The sequence below is a fragment of the Emys orbicularis genome, chromosome 1 (assembly GCF_028017835.1).
Source record: "Emys orbicularis isolate rEmyOrb1 chromosome 1, rEmyOrb1.hap1, whole genome shotgun sequence".
Taxonomy (NCBI): Eukaryota; Metazoa; Chordata; order Testudines; family Emydidae; genus Emys; species Emys orbicularis.
In genome coordinates, this window is record NC_088683.1 from 341,708,693 (window position 1) to 341,727,535 (window position 18,843).

The following is an 18,843-nucleotide window of genomic DNA, read 5'->3' on the forward strand; positions in this document are numbered from 1 at the left end:
GCGGCCGCTCGGGATCTCCCCCTCCCTCCCAGGCTCTCAAACCTGGGAGGGAGGGGGGAGATCCCGAGCGGCCGTGGCGCGCGAAACAGCTGATTCGCGCGCCGCTGCTCCCCCTCCCTCCCAGGCTTGAGAACCTGGGAGGGAGGGGGAGATCTTGAGCGGTTGCGGCGCGCGCGCCGCTTCTCCCCCTCCTTCCCTCCCTCCTAGGCTTGAGAGCCTCGGGGGAGGAGGCAGGGCTGGGGATTTGGGGAAGGGGCGGAGTTGAGGCGGGGCCAGGGGTGCTGTAATTTAAAAACGGGGGGGGGCAGTCAAAATTGTTTTAGCTTGGGGCGGCAAAAATCCTAGAGCCGGCCCTGTCAATAGGGACACAACAAAGGGACCCTCTCTGAAAACAGTCTACCCCCAGATACTCAGATCTGTAAGTGAGATCACGTCAGCTGAACTCAGCTGCCACAATGCTGCATAGGGAGAGACGTGGTCCCTCTTAGAACTAGGACTCAGCCAGGCAGGGTTTAAGGATCATAATGAATTGTGCCTAGAATCAAATAAAGAGGCAGGGCAGCCGTTGAAGCACTGGAGTAACATGCACTTTGGCTAACGCTACTAAGCAAGCTAGCTGTTACACGCTGAATGAGCTGCAGCTTCCAAATGGCTTTCATGAGTAGCCTCATAGAGAGAGCACCGCAGCGTTAATCCAATGTGAAGCTCACAAAAAGGCTTAGCGAACTGTGGCCAACATCAGAGAAAAACTCTTGCAACCACTGCATCAAACCGATGGAAAAAGGCACTTATAGCTAACGAAGAACTGCAGAAACAATCAAGGGTTTGGAAGCACCCCCTAACTCAGCTTCACAAAACTGCACTCTCCCATTCACTGAGAGGGGGGAAGGAAATTATTTTGGATGGGCAAATAAAATACCATTTTTGTTTCTATTATCATCATGGTGGCGAAGCGTGAGAGGGCATCATTCTTCCTATTCTCATTGCCAAGGCACATCCTGGAGGTAATGCCAGGGGCACAGGGCATGAAGCATCCCAGGCATAGGGATGGATGTGCTTGTGGCCCACGACCTATCAGCCTCTCACCTGCTGCATCCTCAGCGAATCCAGCTCCCGCTCCAGCCGCGTGCGCAATCGCCGTTCCATCTGCTCCCGTTTCTCACATGCTGCCTGGAGCTGGGTCAGAGCCTGCTGCAGCTTCTCCACTTTCTCGACATAGGCCTGCTTCTTACGCAACTGGGGGCAGAGCGCAAGCGGAGGGCACAGTGTCATTAACAGAAGAGCAGAAGCCAAACAATTATGACATGAATGTTTATGTCTATGAATCAGGTTGTGATATGATCTCATAAATCACTGGCATGTGCATGTTGCATGTAAACATGGCTTTCACTGAAGCTAAAACTTCACAGGGAGAAAATTCTGGGTACCAAAGGGCTCTTTAATCTAGTGGAGAAAGGCATGACAAGAACCAGTGTCTGGAAGCTGAAGCCAGACAAATGCAAATTAGAATTTAGCCATGCATTTTAGCAGTGAGGTGATTAATCACCTGGATGAAGTACCAAGGGAAGCGGCGGATTCTCCATCTATTGATGTTTTCAAAACAAGATCTATGCTTTAGCCAAACAAAAGTTATCAGGCTCAATAAGGGGATAACTTGGTGAAATTTAATTGACCTGTGGAATACAGGAGTTCAGACTAGATGATCGAATGGTCCCTTTTAGCCTTCAACTCTATGACTCAAGAAATAAATCTTAACCCTGTATATCTGCATGATCCAGTCTCTGATGGTGGGAAAGGCATCTGCAGACTCTTAGCTGAAGGTATACATCTGCTGGACCGTTTCCAGATGTTTTCTTGTCTACCAAGGGCTAGGTAATACAGATGTATATGGGTGACTGTTAGTATCAGTTAAAGCCACTCTTACTCCTAATGCATGCACTGAGTGATTTATAGGCCCACTGCTACATGAGGATTCTGCAACCTGGTATTTTATGGCCTGAGATTAATCCTGATTTGCTCCAGTAGCATACCCTAATAGGAGTTTGTGGGGGTGGACTGCAGACTTTTTCTGTGACCTTTTAGGCATGCAAGTGGATGCAGACATTAGGTGCATCACTATCTGAGCCATTATTCTTGCTGCCTCCCACTGTGCTACAGAAGTGGTCATTGCAGGACAACAAGGTAAAATGATATTAATCCATGGCAGGGATTAACATGCCTTAGAACCTTTGGGGAAGAGTTCAGATATGCCACAGACAGCCCACGGCACATGTTAGAGAGAAGGACATCAAAGCCTTCTGTGAAAACTGATCCTAGGGAAGCAACTAGGACAAAAAATGGGCCTGATCCTGAGGTGTAGTGAAGTCAATTGGAGTTGCAATTGCTCAGCGCCTCTCAGGATCAGTCCCAGTGTAATCCAAAATGCAAATTGTTTCTATCAAGAGTGACTAAGATACAATCCTCTTTCCCCTGGAGCTAGAATGCTAACCCTAAACTTGCATGCATATCACTTTGACTGCTGCAGACAGATTCAAGACTTCACCCTGCAGGCTGCAATGCCTCTCTCTGGTGAGATATCGTGTTCTTGTTCTTCCATCCCAACAACATAAACGTTTAATCCCCTTCAAAACATACCTGCTTTGTTGTACAGAAAAAATCAATTAGCATAAAGCAAGGCTGCAAATCCAAACCAATTAAAAACATTCCTAGCCTGACTGAAAAGTTCACTAGGGCCAGGAGTTGGGGTCAGATAGTCGGCATTTTGTTAAATACAGACTTTACAGAGATCAGTGTGATTATTGCCACTTGATAGATATGAAACTGAGGCAGAGAGGTTAATATGACTTTAGTTACAATATGACAATATGAGGTTAATATGACTATCTAAAGTCACAGCTAATTCCTAGCATACGCAGGATTCCTGGCTTCTAGTCTAGATACACAGACACTCCCACTCTTCCTCATTTGTTTGTGCTCATGTGGCTTTGGTTCTTTGCACAGTTTACAGTCCAAATAGGAGGTTGAAAGACTAATGTTTAACACAGTTATTGGTAGAGGAGTGCTCTATAAAGAGACATGTCTGTATACATGTAAATAGGAAACAGTAGTTTTCCAGTTTCACAAATATTTTCAAGAGTTCAAAATTTTTGCCCCTCTCAAGTCAGGACAAAAAGTCAAAATCTTAAACTTTTGCAAACTGGAAAACCAATTTGTTTTCCATTTCAGGTCAACTGAATTGTTTCAGTATGATAATTTCAACATATTTCATTTTGATTTTGACCTTCTTGTCAGAACTTTTTTTTTTTTGTCTTACGAGCTTAAATTTCAAAGCAAAAAGTCCTTTCAAACCGGAATTAGTCATTTTGAAAATGTCAAAATGAAATGTTTCAACAATTCAAAACCTTTTTGGTTTTTTGAGTCAGGAAATTCCTTGAACCTGATCCGGGTTTGTGAACAGTGTTGGTTTTGATAAACTGGCATTTTTTGACAACAAAAAAAAAAGATTAACCGGAAAATTTCTGACCAGCTCTAGTCAATAATTAGTTAATAGATAATGTGCTAATAGATGGCACTCCAGAATACGCAGCTTTCTTCCTGAGTTTTGTAGGACCAATAACAGTTGTTATTATGGATTGCAAATGCTTTCCTGAATGTGGTCCTTTGCATGAAGCTCTTAGCAATTATAAGGTGGGGGCTCAGGTGTTTCATTCAGAATAGGTGGAATTCTTCCAGCACAATGCTAGATCAAGCTATGTGCCTTCCCACAGATTATACTGACAATGGATTCTTATGCCTCAAAATTGTCTTCTGTGACCATAAAATACTCAAGTAAAAAATCAGAATGAAATTGATGGAGGTTTTTTTACAATGCAGGTGCAAAACAAAACTTATTCTAAGCAGTCTTTCCAGATCCAGTAACAATGGGCCAGATTCTCATCTCCATTACACTGCTGTAAACAGCAGTTATTTCAATGGATTTACACTGGTATGAACGAGATTAGAATCTGAACCAATGTCCAGAAGCAAGCAGAAGATTAGATTCCCAAGGGGTGTGTGACTCTGTGAGAGTGGTATTGTGGGGTTCCATGTTCATGATCTCTCAGTGGCTTACTGATCGGAGGTGCTCAGTTTACAAGCAAAAAGATGGTTTTACTAACTGCCAGCCTTGCAAACTGAGCCTGGGATCAGAGAGTCAAGTTGGATTCTTTCCCCCTCCCCTCATTCATCATCAGTAGCAATAAAGACACTCCATGCCAAATTATCTCTCATTCATAACTGAGAAACCCTGTTGTCTGCAAAGGAAGTGCACTGATTTAACCAAATGCAAAATTTCGCTTTGTAATTGGAATTTAGGCGCCAGTCCTGCAAACGCTTAAGCATGCGTGTAATTTTATTCACTACAGTAAAGGAATGCACTTAAGTGTTCACAGTATCAAGCCCTTACTTAACAATTTTGTTGATTATACACAAAAAATATGGCTCACTTGTCCATAAATAATAATGAATTATTATTATTATTGGGCAATTCTGACATCCTTACCCAGTCTGTAATTTCATAAGCACCAAATGCACACAAATACCTTTAAAAATTAAAGTGAAAAATGTTTGCTAAACAGAACAGGAGAAATTTGGTGGGGAAATAATTGCTAATCAGCTTAGAACTGAAGTGTGTGTGAAGAAGCAAGAGCGTAATAAGAATAATATGATTTTATGATCCAATAACTCATGACCTATTAGAGGAAGAAACATTTAATGGAACAATAGAAAAATTCATAGGATCAGTAAACTTTTCCAGGTGCTGGTCCTGGCCCAGTGATCGGAAAAAAAGTTTCTCTCTTGGCTCAACCAGTATCTAGCCTTAGATTGATGTATTTTAAGGTCAGAAGGGACCATTATGATCATCTAGTCTGACCTCCTGCATAGCACAGGCCATAGGGTGTCACCCAGGAGTTTCTGCATGAAACCCTTAACTGTCTGAGCTCTAGCATATCTTTTAGAAAGATATCCAGTCGTGACTTAAAGACTGCAAATAATGGAGAATTCACCACATCCCTAGGAACTTTGTTCCAATGGTTAATTACTCTCACGATTAAAAAATTGCATCTATTTCTATACTGAATTTGTCTAGCTTTAGCTTCCAACGATTGGATCTCATTATGCCTTTTTCTGCTAAATTAAAGAGCCCTTTCCTATCAGAAATCATTCCACCAATGTACATAGATGTAGACTGGGATCAAGTCACTAAAGCCCCGCGTGGATACAAAATTTGTATCCGCATCCAATCCACGATCCTCAAACATGTAGATGTGGATATCTGTGGATGCAAAGCAGATATCTGCACATTTGCAGGGCTCTACAAGTCACCTCTTAACATTCTCTTGAATAAACTAAATAGATTGAGCTCTTTAGTCTCTCACTATAGGGTATGTTTTCTAGACCTCAAATAATTTTTGTAGCTCTTTTCTGAACCCCTTCCAATTTTTCAACATCTTTTGTGAAGTGCGGACACTAGACTGGACACTATTCCAGTAATGTTCTCACTAATGCCATATACAGAGGTAATACTACCTTCATATTTTAAAATAAAATCTTTCTATTAACAGGCATTCCATATAATGTAGATTTACACAGTAGGTTTTTTACATTTTTTAAATGTTTCCTTAATAGTTTTGAGTTATGCTTGCCCCGGTTTACTACAAAAAGCTTTTTAACTTAACTATGATGGTTTGGCAATACAAGAAATCCATTGAGATTTACAAAGATCTGCAGGTGGTAAAACCTAATAAAAGTATAGATTTTCCCTATTTTTTTTTCTTTCATTCCATATATTCCAAATTACATTAAAAACTCCTTGTTTAAGAATGTGGTCCAAAACTTCAGAAATGGTTATCTCAACATGTCTTGTGTCAGGCAACCAAAAAGTGAGACACAAAATCAGTGCGCTCTTTTGAAAATGTCATTTAATTTTGTGACTAGAAACAGACAAAAGGTGGGAGAATGGAAGTATTTAATAGCTCATCGTACAAATGGGTGGTGGACCAACAGAAAGGCTCAGTGATTTGCCCACAGGGAGTCTACTGCCTTCAATGACCATCCCTTCTCAATTTGTTTTGCTACCGAGACTGTTCCTTTATTTGTTCATTTTGTAACTAAGACGTTAATGGCAAAACTCCCATTGATTTCAAGGGGAACAGTACTGAGAATATAATTTACATATTCCATGTTACTTTAATATTGTGAGTTCAAAAATAGATGGCTTAGTAGTCTAAAATAAAGTAATAATAATACTTAGCAGTTGCACATAGCACTTTACATCGTCAAGAGTATGTACAATGCTGATTAATGTAATCATTAGGTTTGAAATACCTAGATTCTTTGGCACCAGTGCTTCCAATTGAATTGCATGCACTTTGCTGCTTCTGAATCTTACAGATGAGACCTCAGAGAGTACTTAGAAGGCCCTTATCACAGCAGTATCTGAGCATGTCACAATCTGTAGTGTATTCACCCTCACAACACACCTACAAGATCTTTATCAAGCATTCTTAGAACTAAAATACCCACCTGGGGAAGTGAGGAAACAGACTGACAGAGCGAGATGGGTACCCAGAAGTCACCTACTACAGGACAGGCCCAACAAGGAAAATAACAGAACACCATTGGCCATCACGTACAGCCCGCAGCTAAAACCTCTCCAGCACATCATCAATGATCTACAACATATGCTGAAAAATGATCCCTCACTCTCACAGACCTTGGGAGAATGGCCAGTCCTCGCTTACAGACAGCCCCCCAACCTGAAGCAAATACTCACCACACCACAGAAACACTAACCCAAGAACCAATCCCTGTAACAAACCCTGTTGCCTTCTCTGTCCCCATATCTACTCTAGCAACACCATCAGAGGACCCAGTCACATCAGTCACACCATCAGGGGCTCATTCACCTGCATATCTACTAATGTGATATATGCCATCATGTGCCAGCAATGCCCCTCTGCCATGTACATTGGCCAAACTGGACAGTCCCTACGTAAAAGAATAAATGGACACAAATCAGACATCAGGAATGGTAACATACAAAAGCCAGTAGGAGAACACTTCAATTTCCCTGGACATTCAATGACAGATTTAAAAGTAGCCATCCTTCAACAAAAAAACTTCAAAAACAGACTTCAAAAAGAAACTGCAGAGCTACAATTCATTTGCAAACTTAATACCATTAATTTGGGCTTGAACAGGGACTGGGAGTGTCTAGCTCACTACAAAAGCAATTTTCCCTCTCTTGGTATTGACACCTCCTCATCAATTATTGGGAGTGGACCAAATCCACGCTGATTGAATTGGCCTTGTCATCACTGGTTCTCCACTTGTAAGGTAACTCCCTTCTCTTCATGTGCCAGTATATTTATGCCTGTATCTGTAATTTTCACTCTATGCATCTGAAGAAGTCGTTTTTTACCCACAAAAGCTTATGCCCAATAAATCTGTTAGTCTTTAAGATGCCACCTGACTCCTTGTTGTTTTTGTGGATACAGACTAACATGGCTACCCCTCTGATACTTTAAAAATATGGGCCAGACAGCCTAAGTGACTTGCCTAAAGTCACACAGGAACTCTGTGGCAGAGCAGTGAATTGTGTCTGGATCTCCCAAGTCCTAGCTTGTGCCCAAACCACTGGATAACCCTTCCTCTCACCAAGGTCTGATCTGTTCTGTATAGACATTCAAAATCCCATAGTCTTTTTATCCTTATTCAGAATTTCCCTCTTTCCACTGTTCACAGGTAAGACCAGAAAGGCCAATTATGATAATCTAGTCTGATCTCCTGCATAACACAGGCCATAAAATTTCACCAAGTGATTCCTGCATCAAGCTCAAAAATTCTGATTGAGCTATAGCAGATCTTTTAGAAAGACATCCAATCTTGATTTAAACACTTCAAATGATGGAGAAGCTAGAACCCCCGTAGGTAAATTGCTCCAATGGTTAATTACCTTCGCTGTTAAAAATGTGCACCTTAATTCTAGTCTAACTTTGTCTAGTTTCATCTTCAGCTACTGGATCCTGTTATGCTTTTGTCTGTCTGCTCGACTGAAGAGTCCTCTGTTATCAGAAATGTTCTCCCTATGTAAATACATCTACATTATGATGTAAGTATTCTGACACTGTGGTCGAATCGCTTCTTAAACAATGCTTGGGTAATCAAAATAGATTGATCTTCTTTGGTCTCATTGTAAGGCAGGTTTTCCAGACCTCATATCATTCATGTAGCTCTTTTCAGAACCCTGCAAACTTTATCAGCAATGTTTTTATGTTCTCATCCAAATCACTGACAAAGATATTGAATAGCACTGGACCAAGAACAGATCCACTAGAAACATCTTCATTGGATGACTAATCCCCATGTACAATGATTTTTTGTGATCCATCAGTTAACCACTTTTTAATCCATTTAATAAGGGCTACATTGATTTTGTATGCTAATTTTTTTAATCAGAATGTTGTGCAATACTAAGTCAAATGTCTTACACAAGTCTGAATATATTATTTTAAACTCAACCAATCTCGAAATCTCATCAAATAATATGTTTATTTGACAATCTGTTTTCCATAAAACTATACTGATTTGCATTAATTATGCAACCATTCTTTAATTCTTTACTGACTGCACCCAATCAGTCTTTCCAAGATTTGCCCATGACTGATGTCAAGCTAATCAGCCTATACTTACCAATGTTAATCCTGTATAACTTCACCAGTATTCAAAGATTTATTAAATACCAGAGCGTCTCAGCCATTTCTTTTAATACTCCTGAATGCAAGTTATCTGGTTCTGTTGTACTGAGTTCTAGGAACTGATTAACTGGCTGACTGCCACCTTTCATTCCAGAGATGACTGTATTTCTGTGGTACAGTGTGTGTGTGTGCATGCGCGCGCGCGTGTGTGTGTGTGTGTTTATATACACAGACACACTATATGTATGCACTTTGGGATTCTTTGAGAAGAAATGGACTATACCCATATAAGATATTTTCTCATGAATTACACAAGTCCTAAATTAGTAGATAGGCTTCTTTCTCTTTAGAATACCCTATGTCCTAACATTATGTTAGCCATCAGCTGGTGAAATTCGATCAAGCTTTTGGTTATACAGAAAGCATCTGTGATTGTGGTTTCCTTTCATATACTGCCTGGCTCAGTGTTTTATAATTGTTTTCTGTTTGGAAGGGTCTGGGGAAGAGGGGGGCTGCCACCCTTGTGCTGGAAAGGGTTAAGGAGCTGGACTGAATTACAGCTGTAAAATGAATACTAAATACAAGCAATCATTTGCAGCAAAGCAGAGGAATGATGCCCTCATCTCACCTCCTCTTCCAGTTTGATGACCTTGGCTTGAGCATTGTTCAGTGCCTGGTCCAGGATTTCGATGTGTCTCCGCTGATCCTCACTGGCAGAGCGCACGGCTGCCAATTCCATTTCCAGCTTCTCCCTCTCCTTCAAGTGCTCTTTGTCTGGAAGAGAGACAAGAACAAGAGCAGCTCTATCAGAACAGTGCACAGACTCTGGGCCCAGTGCCAGAGGTAAGTTGGCACCATGTTAAAAAAACAAAAACTATGCAAAGCAACAGAGGGTTGGGCTACTCCAGAACAGTGCCTGAGATTCAACTGTGCAGTGGTGTGATGGGCAGAGTCTCTCATATGCCAGAACTCACTAGCTCACAGCCTGGCTTTACATTACTGCTGATGTTAGAGGTAAATGACTGATCAGGTCCCTTTGAAATCATTGAATGGAAGATGCTACATACAGAAAGTGCAAAGGTGTCATATAGTAAATGCAAATTATACTGTATTCAATCCATGGCAAAACAAATGAGTGGACAGATGAAGAGCCCCAGAGAGGGCACCTGACAATCCCTAAATGTATCTGTTTTGATTGGTGTCCCACTGCAGTTTCACAAAATGAAAGGGCAAAGGTGACCAAATTAAACAGGGGCGAGGCTTCCTTTTTTCAAAAACTAGCCAAAAGAACAGAATCACTTCTCACTACATTGCCAGCACAAAGCTGCTTCTCTGCCTCTGCCGAGGGATAATAAGCGAAGACCTTTTACTTTCTAGTAAATAATCCAAACCTGCCCAAACACGAGGTCAGGATGCACCAGCAGAAAGGATCTCAGTGTTTCATTAACCAGACAGGGGAGCTGATCAAAGTGCCTCACTGACCTGAGCTCAGAATCCTCACCTTCTAATGAACCCTACTGAAATTGTGATTTTATTATTTAAAGGGAAAGGAAGGTAACCTCCAGTAACTGGCATTCTCTTGATCTATAGCCCCTGCATAGCCATAGGACCCGCAATAGGGATTTGTAGAAGCAGTTCCAGGAAAGAGAATTTAATCTTTAGTCCCACTTGGGCTCTAGTTGATCATCTAGTCCAGCATGACCTATGTGCCCTTCAGCCCTGCTGTGACTGCCAGTGAACTGGCTCTTCTCCAACTAGGTGAGTGAGTGATCCCTTCCTTCACAACAAACGTACCAGAAACCACCCATGCAGGCAGCCCCGATGGCAGAGCAAACAAAGCAGTGTCAGACCTCTGGCATGGGTGTGACCCTCTCTATTGCCAGATCTAATTTCACCATTAGAACCAGCCAAAAAGTAGAGACATTTTCTGCCAAAATTTCATCCTCCCTTTTTTTTTTTTTTTTACAAAATTTCAAATTTTCAAAATTAAAAATGAGTTAAAAAAAATCAAATTTCACAACCAGCTGTGCTCACGATCTTTCCTTTAACAAGAAGGCAACAAGATCTAAGCAACAATTCATAGGCCTAAGTAGCATCTTTGTTGGCTAGCTGCCTATTGAGAGCATAATGTCAATTCATTACAGCCCAGACTCACCTAAGAAACCCTTCCTGTGAATGTAAGTGGAGATACCCGCGCATAAAGTTGGCCGCTGGATCATCTCTTACCTGAGGGGGGGGCAGTTAATTTTTAAAGCTGTGTGGAAAACAGAAGTTCTGTTCCACAAAGAATTTCAAAATCTGGCTTCATTCTGAATCTGAATGAAAATCAATAATTTTGAAATTCTCTGCCAAGGAAAATATGGAAAAAGTTCATTTCAGATCAATTGAAGCATTTTGTTCAGTTTGATTTTGACCCTTTTTCTTTTGTATTATAACATGACATCACACAATGCAAAATTAAAAAACTCAAACAGGCATGTTTAAAAAAATTCAAAATGTTTTGTTCTGAAAATATCAAAACAGTCTGGTAACTACAGTTAATCATTAGACTATCAGACAACACTTGACAGGGCTCTAGGGTTTCAAGTGCCAAAACCTTTTAATATATAGTAGGGCTGTTGATTAATCGCAGTTAACTCATGCGATTAACTCAAAAAAATTAACTGCAATTAAAAAAATTAATCGTGATTAATCGCACTGTTAAAAAATTGGAATACCAATTGAAATGTATTAAATATTTTTGGATTTTTTTCTACATTTTCAAATATATTGATTTCTATTACAAGACAGAATACAAAGTGTACAGTGCTTATTTTATGTTGTTTTTTATTACAAATATTTGCACTTTAAAAATAATAAACAAAAGAAATAGTATTTTTCAGTTCACCCCATACAAGTTCTGTAGTGCAATCTCTTTATCATGAAAGTGCAACTTACAAATGTAGATTTTTTTGTTACATAACTGAACTCAAAAACAAAACAATGTAAAACTTCAGAGCCTCAGTCCTACTTCTTGTTCAGCCAATCGCTAAAACATACAAGTTTGTTAACATTTATGAGAGATACTGCTGCCTGCTTCTTATTTACAATGTCACCTGAAAGTGAGAACAGTTGTTCGCATAGAACTTTTGTAGCTGATGTTGCAAGGTATTTATATGTATTTATATGCCAGATATGCTAAACATTCGTATGCCCCCTCATGCTTCAGCCACCATTCCGGAGGAAATGCTTGCATGCTGATGACGTTTGTTAAAAAAATAGTGCGTTAATTAAATTAGTGACTGAACTCCTTGGGGGAGAATTGTATGTCCCCTGCTCTGTACCCACATTCTGCCATATATTTCATGTTATAGCAGTCTCAGATGATGACCCAGCACATGTTGTTTGATTTACGAACACTGTCACTGCAGATTTGACAAAACGCAAAGAAGGTACCAATGTGAGATTTCTAAAAATAGCTACAGCACTCGACCCAATATATTGTGTTCACCTATGCATCTGATAATTATGTTCTTTAGTATAGTTTCAACCAATTTACCTGGTAGTAACTTCTGGCTTACTGGCCTGTAATTGCCAGGATCACCTCTAGAGGCTCTTTTAAAAATTAGCATTATATTAGCTATCCTCCAGTCATCTGGTACAGAGGTTGATTAAACTGATAGGTTACATACCAATTAATAGTTCTGCAGTTTCATATCTGAGTTTCTTCAGAACTCTTGGGGGAATACCATCTAATCCTGGTGATTTATTACTGCTGAATTTATCAATTTGTTTCAAAACCTCCTCTACCGACATCTCAATTTGAGACAATTCCTCATATTTATCACCTAAAAAGAATGGCTCAAGTGTGGGAATCTCCCTCACATCCTCTGCAGTAAACACCGATGCAAAGAATTCATTTAGCTTCTTCACAACTGCCTTGTCTTCCTTGAGTGCTAATGTTAGTTTTTATGTCTTTTGCTAGCTGCTCTTCAAATTCTTTTCTGGCCTGCCTAAGTATACTTTTACACTTGACTTGCCAATGTTTATGTTCCTTCCTATTTTCCTCACTAGGATTTGACTTCCAATTTTTAAAGGATGCCTTTTTGCCTCTAACTGCCTCTTTTATTCTGCTATTTAGCCATGGTGGCATTTTTTTGGTCATCTTACTGTTTTTTTATTAGGGGTATACATATAGTTGGAGCCTCTATTATGGTGTTTTTAAAAAGTTTCCATGAAGCTTGGAGGCATTTCACTCTTGCGACTGTTCCTTCTAATATTCATTTAACTTGCTTCCTCATTGTTGCATAGATTCCCTTTTTGAAGTTAAATGCTACTGGGGTGTTCTTCTTTGGTATTTTCCTCTCTACAAGGATGATAAATTGAATTACATTATGGTAGCTATTACAAAGCAATTCAGCTATATTCACTTCTTAGACCAGATCCTGTGCTCCACTTAGGCCTAATCAAGAATTGCCTCTCCCCTTGTGGGTTCTAGGACTAGCTGCTCCAAGGAGTAGTCATTAATAGTGACTAGAAATTTTATCTCTGCATCTCATCCTGAGGTGACATGTACCTAGTCACTATGGGGAGTAAATATCTCTCATTATTACTGGGTTTTCTGTTTTTGTAGCCTCTCTAATCTCCCTGACCATTTCCTAATCCCCATCCAGGTCGGGTGGTCGGTAGTATATTTCTACTTCTACACTCTTGTTGTTCAAGCATGGAATTTCTATCTGTAGAGATTCTGTGATACAGTTTGATTCATTTAAGATTTTTACTGTATTTGATTCTATGCTTTCTTTCAGAGATAGTGCCACTCCCCCACCAGCGCAACCTATTCTGTCATTCCTATATATTTTGTACCCTGGTATTACTGTCTCCCATTGATTATCATTGTTCCACCAAGTTTCTGTGAAGCCGAAATATGAATGCTATTTAGGCCCCCTGGCATTAAACTGTCATGTGCTAGAAGCTAGTTGGATCAACTCTGGCTTTAAAAGCAATACTGTACATTGGCAACACATATAAAAACAAGTCTTGGACCTACTCTACCATCTTGCACCTGAAGAACTCAAAACATTTTACCCACATTGATTCATTAAGCCGTACTTCACCCCTGTCAGGCAGGGAAGGGATATGCAATATACAAGAGTGATCATCCATTACTAGGCTGGAAAGCACAAGTAATTTAACAGCTCACAAGGATGTTGCACAGCAGATTAGGCCGTCATTTGCTTGAAAAATGGTGGCTGCACCTTCTATATTTATAAGCACTTTCTTTATTTGGTTAGTTCTGGGTAAAAAAGGACTACTTTTAATTCTTGTTAAGTGCACCTGAAATATCAAAATTATGTTTTAATGAGCTACAACACATGTATCTTCCATCAAAGAAATTGCTTCTGCACCTGCATGTTTACCATGCACTTAATAAACTAATGAATATTTCTGTTATTCTAATGCAGGGGTGGGCAAACTTTTTGGCCTGAGGGCCACATCTGGGTATGGAAATTGTATGACGGCCATGAATGCTCATGAAATTGGGGTTGGGATGTGGGAGGGGGTGAGGGCTCTGGCTGGGGATGCGGGCTCCGGGATGGGGCCAGAAATTAGGAGTTCAGGGTGCAGGAGGGGGCTCTGGCGTGGGGCACAGGGGAGAGGGGGGGAAGGAGGGTGCAGACTCCGGCTGGGGGTGCAGACTCTGGGGTGGGGCTGGGGATGAGGGGCTTGGGGTGCAGGAGGGTGTTCCAGGCTGGGCCGAGGGGTTCGGAGGCCGGGAGGGGGATCAGGGCTGGGACATGGGGTGTGTGTGTGAGGGCTATGGCTGGGGGTGTGGGCTCTGGGGTGGTGCTGGGGATGAGGGGTTTGGGGTGCAGAAGGGAGCTCTGGGCTGGGACCGAGGGGTTCGGAGGGTGGGAGGGGGATCAGTGCGGGGGAAGGGGGTGGTGGCGCAGGGGGGTGGCTCAGGGATGCAGGCTTACCTCAAGCGGTTCCCGGAAGCAGCGGCATGTCCCCCCTCCGGCTCCTGCGCGGCCAGGCGGCTCTGCTGCGCCCTGCCCCATCCGCAGGCACCACCCCTGCAGCTCCCATTGGCTGCAGTTCCTGGCCAAAGGGAGCTGCGGGAGTGGCACTTGGGGAGGGGGCAACTTGCGGAGCGGAGCCCCCTGCTGCCCCTGCACGTAGGAGCTGGACAGAGAACATGCCGCTGCTTCCGGGAGCCACGCAGAGCAGCCCCCGACTCTGCTCCCCAGCTGGAGCACCGGGGGTGGGGGGGAAGGGGAGGGGAGGCAAGCCTCAGACCCCGCTCTCCAGCGAGAGCTTGAGGGCTGGATTAAAATGGCTGGCAGGCCGGATAAGGCTCGCAGGCCATAGTTTGCCCACCCCTGTTGTAACTGGTCAGTATGCTCAGACTGTTAAGGGTTGCTTCCCAAATGGCTTCTCTTTTATTGTTATAGTTGGAATTATATAGAGTTCCATCTCCTTCCTGTGATAGTCAACCTTCAACGTGCTGAGAATGAATAGAGCTATTCTGTGTGTTTGGACAGATCAAATGGGGAATATAGTGGGGAGGGTGGGTTAAGGTTCTCTCCAAACACGTCTTGGGTTATATATATTTGTAAATATGGTAACGTGACTCAGCCCTGTGTGGGGATATACGATTTAGGATGTATTCAGGGTGAATGCACTGTCATTGTTCTATGGAAAGGAGGTAGCCCCTCCTCTGGGAAAGTAGGAGGAGGTGGCCCCTCCCCTCCAGGGGAGGGGAAGTGACAGTGGGTGAAGAAGAGGAGAAACAGAGCATCTGGGAGTAAGCAGAGAGAAAGGGGGAAGGGGAATGGGCAGACAGATGGATGGCGGGAAACTGGAACTGAGAGAAACTGAGAACGAGTGGAGAGGCTGAGATTGGGCAGGACAGACAGACGTGCAGGAGAGGGTCCTGTCAGGTTAAAGACGGCTGGTCAAGTCAGTCCGTGTTTAATGGCATGTTCCTGAGCATCCGTTCCTGTTCCTGATCATCAGATTTGGTCATCTGGTCTGATTCATGCTGTCCCAGGGACCCAGAACAGGAGAACCAAAGGTCCTTCAAATCCAGTGGGTCTGATCTAATGTGCACCCCTACAAGCAAGCACCACTGGAGACAAGTCCAGCTCTTCAGGAAATCCTGAGAGGACTTGAGCTCAAAGACTGACTTGGGCGTCAAACAGAACCCAGTGAGAGATCCTGGGAAAGGGGAACCTTGAACTAAAAATAATATAATAAAATTATTATTAATAATAAATAACCTATAAACTAACAGCCTGTGCAGACAGAGATAGACACAGATATATTTTTTTTATTTAGAGGGTTATATGTCACTAAATACACTTAATAGTAAGTATAGTATGTGTCTAAATCATTATTATTTTTATTATATATATTCTTCATATATTTAGTGTTATTGAAGGTAGATGGAATCCAGTTTGTTCCAGTTTAAATAAAATCCCTGTTATGTTATCTTTTTTATTTTGACAACCAGTTGTATTATCTTGTCTAGTATTACACAATCTTTTATGACGGTGCAACACCCTCCCCCCACAGCTCTCACGTGCAAATAGTATTGTACCACCACTATGACAAACCATTATTAAATCTTGGTCAGTGGTTTTGGGGCAGGGTGACCCTCGATAAATTTCAGAATATAACACAATAACTCTACTCGGAGAGGTCAGGTTACAGATACATCTTTTTCTTATGTGTTTGTACAGTGCCTGGCATCATGGAGTCCAGGACCGAGACTGCTAGGTGCTGCCACAATACAAATAATAAAATAACTCCACCAGAAACAGACTGTTGTTGACTGTGCTCTGGAACAGAAACATTATACAGAAAGAAACCTTTGCTCGGTGCCACCCTAACCCCAAAGGCAAGAAAAAAGTGGACTTGTTTTCAATATTAATTTTTAAGGCCTTAGGGAGAAGCTCTGCCCTTGATTTGCACCCAGGTCATAAATCACGGGAAAGTTTGCCCCCACCTTTTTACCCAGATCACACATTTAACAAATGTTACTGATCTGGACGAACCGGGAACAAAAATGGGTCACACTTTTTATTAAGGTTCTATTTATAAAAAGTTGTTAAATGATTAATCAATGTTTTAATAAATGATTAATCAATTGTTATAAAGTTCAATAGGTTGCTTATTTATAACACCTATTGATGTGCTTATAACCATTAATATATACTACTCATGTCTGTAATATGCTTGTAAGAGCTACTGATCATTTATTAGGTTTACCTGAATGTTAATGAAACCAATAATCTGGAGATTCCATCAGTGCATCCAGAACTGTTGTCCTCTCTTCAAAACAAGCAGACCTAAAGTCTTGCAAAATGAAGCCTTTAAAACAAATATTTCTGATTCCTCTAGAATTATCATCATCGATGGGACTATCAAAATTGACTGGTATAAGAGAGGGCAGAATTTGGCTCCAAGAGTTTTGCTAAAAATATTAATCTCCCTCATTCTGAATCAGAATTTCTCCATGTTGTTTTCACAATTATCTTTTTTTAACTAATGTGGTGTTTAGTTCCGGTTTATTGCTCTTTACTTATAGCTGTTATTTCCAAAGACACCACAGAGGGACCTTGCCTTTCTTGAGTGAGACCTACAATAGTTATTTAGCTTTTCATCAGTCTTACAGCCCTCACACGGCAAGCTTTCTGATGAGTTTTGTCATGCGCCATTTACAAACGCAGGAATCCATTGCTGCAGTTGTCGCAAGTCCTATCATGGAGTGACTGATTCACTAGAATGCAGGCTGGGTAACAAGATATGCCTTTTCTGCTCATTCAGCTCCAGCCTTGATCTGGCTGATTCACAGAACCTGACCTTAACAAATCGGTAGGGTCATAGGGACACAGGGGTGAAAAGGGATACAGGCCACTTGTATCCTGAGCCCCTACCAAAAATGCCAGTATTTGAAGATGGTGCAGAAGGTGGCAGGATGGATGCAGAACTGATGAGCACAAGCTTCCAGAAAGATACTGAAATTCAGACATGATCATTTCACATGCTGCAAAGACCTTTGGCTGTAAGTTCTCAAAGTACTGGGCTGGGCTTGCACTCCACAAATCCTGCTAATTCAATGGGGGTTGCACTGCTGAGACACAGAATGAGGCTTTAAATATTTTTTTTCTAACTGAAAGGGGCCAAGTTGCCAGGCCTGAAGACCTGATTACCCATCAAAGACATACAGCATGGAGAGCAGTAGGACAAGCTTTCACCACGCTGTCCAGACTGCATGCCTCACTCTGAACGTGTAGCCACTGATCCCAATAGGATAAGACTAAAGCAGGGTCTCTGGATCCAGAAGTCCAGTAGTCTGAGTGGCCTGATGTGGCAAAGTGTCATGGAGGAACGAAGTGTTTATTTCTGCCTTCACTGACACAGATGTGACTCCCCATGGGAGGGCAAGTGAGGACCAAACTGGGTACCAAGAGTTTATCTAGGGTGGCTGAGAGGGTAATATCAGGGAGCCCACTAGGGCAGAGCAAGAGCAGGAGTCTATGCAGCAAAAGGATGATTTTTTGAGGCGGGGCAGCAAAGTTTTGGTGAGTCTGGCCCCATTTTCTGTTAATCCACCCCTGTTTCTATGGTTCAACTTCTATCCACATTCATCCCTTCACCTCACAGCTGGGAAGGGCTGAGTGAAATTCCCACACTTGCACACACAATTACAGTGATTATATACACACACAACAGGAGTGAAACTGCATGTGCACAGTCCTGACCTCTGGTATTTTGAAAATCAGGTACCATTGCACAAGAGCAGCAGTCTTAACCCTTGTGTCCTGGCCAAATTCCATAGCGGTAATTACAATCTACCCTCCGAAATTCCCTCTGCAATTTCAATTGCAGATGGTGTGCTCATGACAAAGCTCATCAGAGAGCTAGCCATGGTAGGGGCTGCAAGACTGATAAAAGACTAAATGACTACAGGAATTCACACTTGAGAAAGGCAAGGTCTCTGCACGGCATCTTCGGAATTAAAAGCTATAAATAAAGAGCAATAATCCAGAATTAAATACCATATTAGCTAAAAAATAGACAGGATTGCGAAAACACCATGAGGTAAATGACTCTGATT

At 41.8% G+C, this 18,843-nt stretch overlaps 1 protein-coding gene across 2 annotated transcripts in view; it reads right to left on the reverse strand.

Annotated features, from left to right (window-relative positions):
* The window catches only part of AMOTL1 (angiomotin like 1), a 118,762-nt gene that overhangs the window by 16,530 nt on the left and 83,389 nt on the right, over positions 1 to 18,843 (reverse strand). For both annotated transcript variants that reach the window (XM_065417455.1, XM_065417456.1), the window contains 2 exons: positions 9,367 to 9,512; positions 1,087 to 1,236 (listed from right to left, as the gene is read on the reverse strand). In XM_065417455.1, the coding sequence (XP_065273527.1) occupies positions 1,087 to 1,236; positions 9,367 to 9,512 (296 nt within the window). The remainder of the gene's footprint in view (positions 1 to 1,086; positions 1,237 to 9,366; positions 9,513 to 18,843) is intronic.